We start from the raw sequence: 9034 nt of genomic DNA, 5'->3' as shown, positions 1-9034 counted from the left end.
AAGAATGTTTAAGTGGTTTACAAAATTTAAATACATCTATTATTAATTGGGATCCGATATTAATATTTTTAATCGCACAGAAATTAGATTTGGAGACGCACAAAGAATGGGAAAAATTTGTAAGTACTGAATACCAGGGGAGCATGGGGTCGTACGTTGTTCCGCTCTGCTTTAGCAGACTGGAACTTCGCCCCATTATACGTAACCTTAATCCTAAGGTCTAGCGTGCCGAGAGGATGAATGGCCGGAGGTATCCGGTCGCTAGCGCTAAACAAGGCAATATGGAAAGTACTTCAAAAGGTGTAACTCCTCAGGTGGTCAACGGCGATAGTCGTCAATTCCATCCGGAGCAGGTCTCCGGCAAGCACCCTGACTCGAAATCTGGGGGGGGGGTGCTCACATATCGCCTATCCACACGCTGAGAGCGTCAAGAGTCGAGGAGGCTCCACTCGTTTTTGCAACCTGGAGTCGATGGCTGTGAGAACCGACAACGTCAAGGCGAGGCCCGATGGCCGAAAACGCCTGTATGTCAGAAAGGAGGAAGGATCGCAGGGGTCAGAGTCGACCAGTGACGTCCTGCCACCCCCGAAGGTGCCTAAGGCACGGTCGAGGACAGGTAAGTCGCGGGCCGACAGGGCCAGACCGGCAATCAGGAACCAATTGAGGGATAGGAAAGCATCGGCAAGAGACAGACGTGGGCGATTTTCCCGCCCGGACACGCCTGTCTCCAACGCTGCCGGCGCTGGGAAGGAGAGAAGCGGCTGCGACTCGGAAATGAGCTGTTCGAGTCTCAACCTCTCCTCTTGTGCTGGGCCTAGTAAGGCCACCGACGGGGACACCGGGGACGAGCGTCCAAACCCCCACGCGGCTCCTGCTGCCGCCAGAGTTGGGGAAAGCATCCCTGAACCGAACCCGAGGTACTGCGGGCGGAGATGCAGGCACGTCCCCCGGATGAGCTGGGCGCCTGCATTTTCAACAGCTTAACAGCCATTGAAAAGGTCGCAGATCGCTCCCGTAAGATGAAAGGGAGCCTCGTCTGCGAACTACGCGAGGCCACGCGCAATTTGGCGGCGGCTGTCACTGAGCTCCTGCGGCGTCACTCCGAGTGCGCCGACGTGGAGAGGCTCGAAAAGGAGAATTCTTAGCTTCGAGCCGATCTTGGGACCGTCACTCAGCGGTTGGAGCAGCTGACGGCACAGTTTAACGTCTTCCAGGCGAAACAGGATCTTACTGTGTCGTCGGCTCCTTCCAGCGCTGTGGCGAAATCTAAGGGCACGGCGCCGACAGCAACTACTGTTGCGGCGCCTGCAGCGCTAGGCCCTGTCGCGTCCAGGAAGCGTAACCCTGCCGCTCAGGCTGGCCGCGCTCATACGGGGGCTACGGCAACTCAGAGGGCTTCTGTTGCTCCACGCGCTCCTGCTTCTCTAGTGAGCAGGTAAACTTGCCGCCTTCAGGGCGGAGCTCTTCCCCGATAGGGCGTATAGGCCCGCGTTGGCAGGGAGAACTGCGCCGATCCGGCCATTGGAGGCCCCCTCGCCAGAGCCTCCTCCGTCCGAAAAACGGAAAAACAGGGGGAGGAAGAGGAGGGCGGGACCGGCTCCTCCGCCGGTCACCGTTTTACCACCGGTGCTAGCCCCCTCTCCCCCCTCCTCTCGTCCGATGGCTTCAGCCGCGAATTGGGCGACGGTGGCGGCCAGGAAAGCGCAACCTGGATCGCGGCTGAAGGCACCTTCCCAGCCTGTGGCCAAGAAGGCGCCTAAGAGGGGACTTCCAAAGGTGCCGACGACTGCGGCAGTCGCCATAACGGTCGTCGAAGGTGCGACGATGACCTATACTGAGGTCATGTGTGCTGCTCGTACACATACTCAGCTCCGTGACCTCGGTATCGAGACGGTCGAGTTTAAAAAGGCCATCACTGGCGGGGTACTGTTGAAACTCAGCGACCCCGACAGTGGTGAGAAAGCCGACTGTCTCGCGGCGCAGATGCGTGAGGTCCTCAGGAACCTCGCCCGTGGCTCGCCCAATAAAAATGGGCGAGTTACGGGTGCTCGACTTGGAAGACGTTGTACCTGAACGGACTGGCGGACTACGTTCGCAGATGCCTACCCCGTCCGCTGATCGTCCTAGGGGACTTCAATACCCATGCCAGGGTTTGGGGTTACTCAAGAGACGATCCGAGGGGAGTGACGCTTCTCGACTGGGCTGCTGGTTTGGACCTCCGAATCGTAAACGTTGGGTCGGAGAGCACATGCGTGCGGTGACAGGGTGAGTCGGTCGTGGACCTTACATGGGCGACTCCTCCTGCTACTCGCATGCTTTCGGGATGGCGTGTCGCTGAGGAGATGGTCACGCTATCTGATCACCGCCACATCGCTTTCAATGTAGCTATCCGCCGTCCCGACCGCTCCAGCCGTCATCAGGGGGACGATGGGACACCCCGTCGCGACGATGGGCCCTCAAGCGGCTGAATCGAGATTATCTCGAAGCCACCGCCATCGTCGCGGCTTGCCCACAAATCGCTGAGGAGGTTTTGCCCGACCCCGAGGGTGAGACGGTCTGGTTCAGGGACACGATGACGTCGATCTGCGACGTATCGATGCCCCGGGCAGGCCGCTTGGCGCAAGCGCCGGGCGATGCCCTTGTGGTCGATGGAGATCGCGCAGCTGCGAACCGCATGCTTGCGTGCCAACCGTCCAGCAGAACCCGGAGGAGAAGGCGAGCAACTCCAGAGGAGAAAGACGAAGCCTATAGGGCGTTCCAGGCGACCAAGCAGGCGTTGCGAGATGCTATCTCGGACGCCAGCGCTCGGTCCTGGGACGAGCTCCTCGAGGGACTTGTGCCGTATATGCACATTGGTATTAAAGTATACAGTTAGTAAAGTTACATATTCTATGACTAAAATATTTAAAATCTGTGTATCTCATATTCTTTGGCATATATCATGTATAAAAGTCGAAACATTGCATATGTAAAACAGAGTGTCTATCAAGTGCGTCATAGTCCGTATAATTGTACCGTCTCGTTGATATATCGTGAACCAATTAGTGACTTTCATTATCCTCAACATCATCCAGCAACAATTGATGACCCCGACATCTAAATAAATACTAGAAAATGAAACGCACGCAACGCACGACTAAACAATGAAGAGGAAAAACAGGCAAGTTGAATTTCATACTAACTTTCATAAAACCATTTAAAAATCCAAAAGATGCTAGAGAAACTTATTTAAATCGCTATCGTGAAAAATTATAACAAGAACAATATTGAAATCAGAAATCAGAAAAGAAACAAAAAGTAAGTTATTTGGAGCCGAAATGAAAAACGTAACTTCGATGTGCAGAAAGAAAACAATTAAGGAGAAATTGGAAGAAATAAAAAAGAAAATCTTAACAAATATAATTGCCGAATTGCAAGTATCTCATATACTGCGAAGTGTCAAATGATATAGCACGACCTTAATTGCCGAAAGAATTTCGCGTTTCAGCTTACAAAGCACAACACGAAATATGATTCGGAGTAGATATAGGTATATGGAAGTCGTTGAATAAGGACGCTACTGCATGGGCATTCCTTAAATGTCAACAGTCTAAAGTCCAGCGGCATACGATATCGGCACACGGAAAATTTGTGAATAGCAAGAGATTCGAGCATTTACACATGGACATAAGTCGGTCCATTAAGCATATGCGATGGCTATAGGTACGTAGTTACTATGATGGACAAAAACACTGGCTGACACGACAAGTAATCAAACGGACAGACGAATATTTTATAAAAATTTTAACAAAAAGAAAAACCGACTTCAATCAAAACACTATTTTAAAACAAATGAATATGCACGAAAAAGTAATAAAAATAATTGCGGCCAGCCACGGTGCCCTTGCCCCAACAATCAAAAGAAAAAAGCGATACGAGCCCCTTGATTGATCCAGTATATTATTGTGTAAAAGGTAATTTGTAAAAAATATATTTGTTAAAGTACTCTCGTATTGTTTTTTGATAGATATTCGTAGGGTTATGTAGGGTTTTATTGGCTGACACCGACTCCAAATATAACAATAACTATAACTATATTATATAATCGTAAATCGACTTTTAAGTAGTCTAATATTTTTCATTTCATTTAACTTAGGAAGACTCTAAAAAATATGTTGAATACGCAATTATTTTTATTACTTTTTCGTGCATATTCATTTGTTTTAAAATAGTGTTTTGATTGAAGTCGGTTTTTCTTTTTGTTAAAATTTTTATTTATTTTTTGATTTTAAGTGAAACTGATGTTGACTAACTAATTTTTTTTAATATGGATAGATTAAGCGTTCCGTTTATATGAGTTAGAAACTACTTCGAGGACAATTTCAAAGGAAACTTGCGAATAAAAAAAAATAGACTTTCGAAAATGCGGATTTAATACGTCACGCGGCGTAAACTACAAGGATCCTTCGAAAGAGCTGTAATCGAACTCAGCAAAAAAACTTTGAAAAAGACCAACTATATTTCGTACATCATATGACATCACATCACATACACAAAATTTGATTAAAGATAGTAAGAAATTCTGCCCCATATCGCACCCTAACTGCGAGCCGTATAGGAGTTCCATCACTACATAGTATAAAACAAAGTCGCTTTCTCTGTCCCTATATCTTTAAATCTACGCAACGGATTTTGATGCGGTTTTTTTTAAAAGATAGTATGATTCAAGGGGAAGGTTTGTGTATATAATACATGAACAATATAGTAAAGAAACACTGATAATTTTAGAAGTTTGCGATGTGATGTCGTAAATAAACAAATTCTGTAGTATATTTAGTATCAGTATTGCACCCGTGCGAAGCCGGGGTGGGCAGCTAGTTGATTATAATATTCGACTATGATAATTACATAAACGTTACGGAAGGTGACTCAAATATCCAAATAACCTATAAATAAAAGATTCGACTGAGTATCGCTAACGTGCTCCTCAGAATTGTTCCGTTCCCTTCCATTCCGTTACTTTGTCATGGATCCTGTGCTCAGAACCTTACCAAACTTTCACCAAATTACCCTTGAAGTATAATATTTTATAATAAAAAAAGAATTATCAAAATTGGTTAACGTGATTTTCATTTATTCACCTATTTGTCGCGCATATACATAATGCAAATTTAAGACTTATGTCGTTTTCATATGGATACAATCATCGAAAAAAAATAAAAAAAAAATGGGACCCCACGGGAAGCACTACCTTTCAAACAAAAAAAAAATTATCAAAATCGGTCCACCCAGTGAAAAGTTATGAGGTAACAAACATAAGCACATCATCCCCATTGGCACTTGTTAAATATGTAAAAAATATGGGAAAAGCAAAGGCAAGAGCAAAGAAGAGCAAATTATAATATCGCAAAATAGTGCCGATAATAGCGCTTCTGCTACTTCAATGCTGATGGAAACTATTCAGAGTAGAAATTTATCTAATTTTTGTCACTTTATTTATTTTTGCATTATCATTATCATTAAATATTTGATGTGGAAACATTGCAAAATGAATTATGGAATATATCATAGAATACGCATAGAATTACAGGGTTGCACCACGGTAGCATGCTGCAGGGGCGAACCGGGTCTAAACGGCCCGACCACCCAACAAATCATTGTGTGAAAATAAAGTGAATAAGTGAAACATAAAATTAAAATGTGTTATTTTTTGTGATCAATTTTCAACTTACATTTGTAATAGTTAAGGTTCATTGTATATGTTTTAAAAATTTGTAGAGATGTCAAATTTACATATACATACATAGTTATATCGACAATCTTATTACTTATTTGTTAACATATATTCTAGTTTATTTTGTTTTTTTATGTTTTCTATATAATCAGTCTCTTTTATTCGTATATTTTGTAATGTGTAATTGTATTCGATAGGTATAATTCATCATGAAATTCCTTAAAAATTTTAAATGTTTCTTATTTTTGTTAAATGGAAGTAATGTGCCGTATATGCACATAGGTATTAAAGTAAACAGTCAGTAAAGTTACATATTCTATGACTAAAATATTTCACATCTGTGTACCTATCTCATATTCTTTGTACCGTCTCGTTGATAAATCGTGAACCAGTTAGTGACTTTCATTATCCTCAACACAAACCCAACGACAGACTCAACAGGGATCCGTGGGGGAGCCCCTACCGTATGGTGCTGGGCAAGTTACGTCCATGGATGCCTCCGTTGACGGAGACCCTAGATCCGGATCTACTGAGGAGAGTGATAGATTCGCTCTTCCCGGTGATCCGGTCAAGTCCCCTGTATGCCTCGCTACCGCCGGTCGCTTGGACTGACGAGTTGAGGGTTACAGAGCAGGAGTTTGAGCATTTGGTCGACTGAGTTTTATTCAGTTTACATTGTAATTATCTCGTCTGTTTAAATGGCCAACAAATGCAATCAATGCGACAAGTTCTTGTCGCTTACAGATGGCGCAAAATGCAATAAGTGCAATGCAGTATTCCATCGGTCATGCGTCAACAACAGCCCTGACTCCCGCCTCGCTGCATAAAATACGACTCAATGCCACCTACATTAGCCCTCCGCAGCACTTCGGTATGACGTACGCGGTCAGACCATCGGATGCGAAGTATTTTCCGTAAGCACTTGAGGTGGAATCGGTCTAGCATACGGATGTGACGGCGATACACTGTCCACGTTTCGGCAGAGTATAAGATGTTGGGCAGCACGACTGCCATGTAGACAGCAATCTTGGTTGACAACTTAAGGTCGTGTGAATTAAAGACCTTAGCGTCCAGTTTGCCAAAGGCCGCCGCAGCAGCGCAGATTCTGCTGTTGATCTCTGCATCATGATCACACTTAAATGATATTATGCTCCCCAGGTAGCGAAACTTGTCCACTTGCTTCAGCTCATCCCCTCCGAATGTAATATTTAGTGTCTCGCGACCATGAATGTCCAAAGACATCACCTCCGTCTTTTTGACACTGATTTTTAAACCAAATTTTTGGCACGACTGGTGGAAATCGGACATTAGCTGTTGCAGGCCCCTGGGGATTCTGCTACGAAGCACAGGTCATCGGCGTATATCAACTCAGTGAGCACGGCATGCAACACTTTGGTTCAGTCTGGCAAGATTAAAAATCCAAAAAGATCAAACAGCACAGAAACAAGACATGAAGAATATGGAAGAAAACATAAAAAAATCAATTAAAAGACATTTGGATGAAAAGTTTGGACAAATTGAAGAAAAAACCTCAGAATTAGAAAAAAAAATTGTTGAGCAACAAAAATTTTTAGAAAATATAGATAAACAGTTAAGAAAGAAGAATATAATTATTTTTGGTATAGAAGAAAACGAACACAGCTACGATACTCTTCAAATTAATATTATTAAGATTTTAAATAACGTTATGGGTAGTAGCTGTCAAAAGGAAGAAATAGAAATGGTTAGAAGACTAGGGAAGAAGAATAACAAACCAAGACCCGTTGTAGTGACATTCACAACCATGGGAAGAAAAATTGAAACCATGAAAAAGAAGCGTATACTTATAAACACTGGAATTTCTATCAAAGAAGATTTCCCACAATATGTGTTACAAAAACGAAAATAACTCCAAGAAGAAGTAAATCATCTACGGGAACAAGGGATTAAGGCTGTTTTACGTTACGATAAAATAGTAATATTAAATAAAAAATATGTTAGCAGGGATATGTCTTACGAACAACGCTCAAATAAAAGACTACTGTCTGAATCTCCAGATCTATCTGAATTTCCAAACCAATCAAAAATAACTGATAATATTAAATATAAGCAATCTTCTAAAAAAATAAATAAATCTAATAACATTGTAACCTATTTGCGTAAACCTAACTCAAATTCAAATATAGAATCCGAGCAAAACAAACATGTTATACTTTCAAAAAACGATTAAGTAGTAGTCCCTCCCCACCTCCTCCAGTCCGGCCGGTCCCCGTGGAGGCAATAGACCAACACCCCCCAAAAATAACCACTATAGGCCTTCATAACAACCATATTTTAAAAAACAAAAATAAAATAGACAATTACTTTCATATAGCAAGCCTAAATGTTAGAACCATGCTTCAAAACGAAAGGATTACGGAACTTATAATTTCTCTTAAGGTTATTAAATGGGATATTGTTGGGCTAAGCGAAGTACGAAGAAAAACAGAATTAATAGAAGAATACGAAACATTTATCTTATACCACTCCTATAGTGACAAAGGAAGGAACGGCGTGGGTTTTTTAATTAAAAAATCTTTGAAAAATAACATTCAAAGTTTGAAAACCTACTCAGAACGAGTGATAGCCCTCGAAATAAAATTAAATAAGGGCAGTACTTGGGTCATCATTCAAGTATATGCCCTACAGAGAGTTGCAGTGAAGAAGAACTAGATTCTTTTTATAATTCAATGGATGAAGCCATCAATTCAGCAAGCACAACAAATATAATTTTAATGGGCGATTTTAATGCCAAAATTAGGAAAAGACAACAGGGTGAAGAAGGAATCTTAGGAAACTACTCGTCAGGAAAAAGAAATGATCGAGGCCAAAAGTTAGCAGAGTATGCACTGGAAAAAAACTTCAAAATAGTAAACAGCATGTTTAATAGAAAACCTCACAAAAAATGGACATGGCGATCACCAAATAGTCTTTTTTAATGAAATAGATTACATACTTACAAACAGGCCAAAACAAATGCAAAACTTTGATATAATAAGTAAATTAAACTTCGAAACAGACCATCGTATGATAAGATGTGTTTTAAATGTAAACATTAAAAATGACAGGAAATTTATTAAAACCAACAACCACCTTACAAATAAATTACAAATTTGTTCCAGTGAAACTGCTGAATATTCGCAAAAGCAATTAATAAAAGCCATAAGTGAATCATCAGAAGTCCAGCACCAATACAATAACTTTATGTTGAATCTAAAGAAATTGATGCAAGAATTACCAAAAACAGAAAAAATACCTACACATAAGATCAGCAGAACAACCTTTAATTTATTAAGAGAACGT

General features: G+C 42.2%; 1 protein-coding gene across 1 annotated transcript; it reads left to right on the top strand.

The window, feature by feature from the left end:
* Window positions 1–932: 932 nt before the first annotated feature.
* On the top strand, window positions 933–2073 carry LOC124542419 (caveolae-associated protein 3-like). Its single transcript, XM_047120371.1, has 3 exons — window positions 933–1123; window positions 1253–1435; window positions 1485–2073. Exons 1-3 carry the CDS (start codon window positions 933–935, stop codon window positions 2071–2073), a joined length of 963 nt encoding a protein of 320 aa, XP_046976327.1.
* Window positions 2074–9034: the final 6961 nt, after the last annotated feature.

The sequence above is a fragment of the Vanessa cardui genome, chromosome W (genome assembly GCF_905220365.1).
Source record: "Vanessa cardui chromosome W, ilVanCard2.1, whole genome shotgun sequence".
Classification (NCBI taxonomy): domain Eukaryota; kingdom Metazoa; phylum Arthropoda; class Insecta; order Lepidoptera; family Nymphalidae; genus Vanessa; species Vanessa cardui.
Note: the sequence above shows the minus strand (reverse complement) of the source record. Positions and strands in the feature narration are given on the sequence as shown.

What these genes read in the sequence shown, in the direction of transcription:
- LOC124542419 (XM_047120371.1), top strand. Translation starts at nt 933, where the DNA reads ATGCAGGCACGTCCCCCGGATGAGCTGGGCGCCTGCATTTTCAACAGC. An exon ending in GAGTGCGCCGACGTGGAGAG is followed by an intron (nt 1,124 to 1,252) that starts GCTCGAAAAGGA and finishes GGCTCCTTCCAG; the next exon opens with CGCTGTGGCGAAATCTAAGG. An exon ending in CCTGCTTCTCTAGTGAGCAG is followed by an intron (nt 1,436 to 1,484) that starts GTAAACTTGCCG and finishes TAGGGCGTATAG; the next exon opens with GCCCGCGTTGGCAGGGAGAA.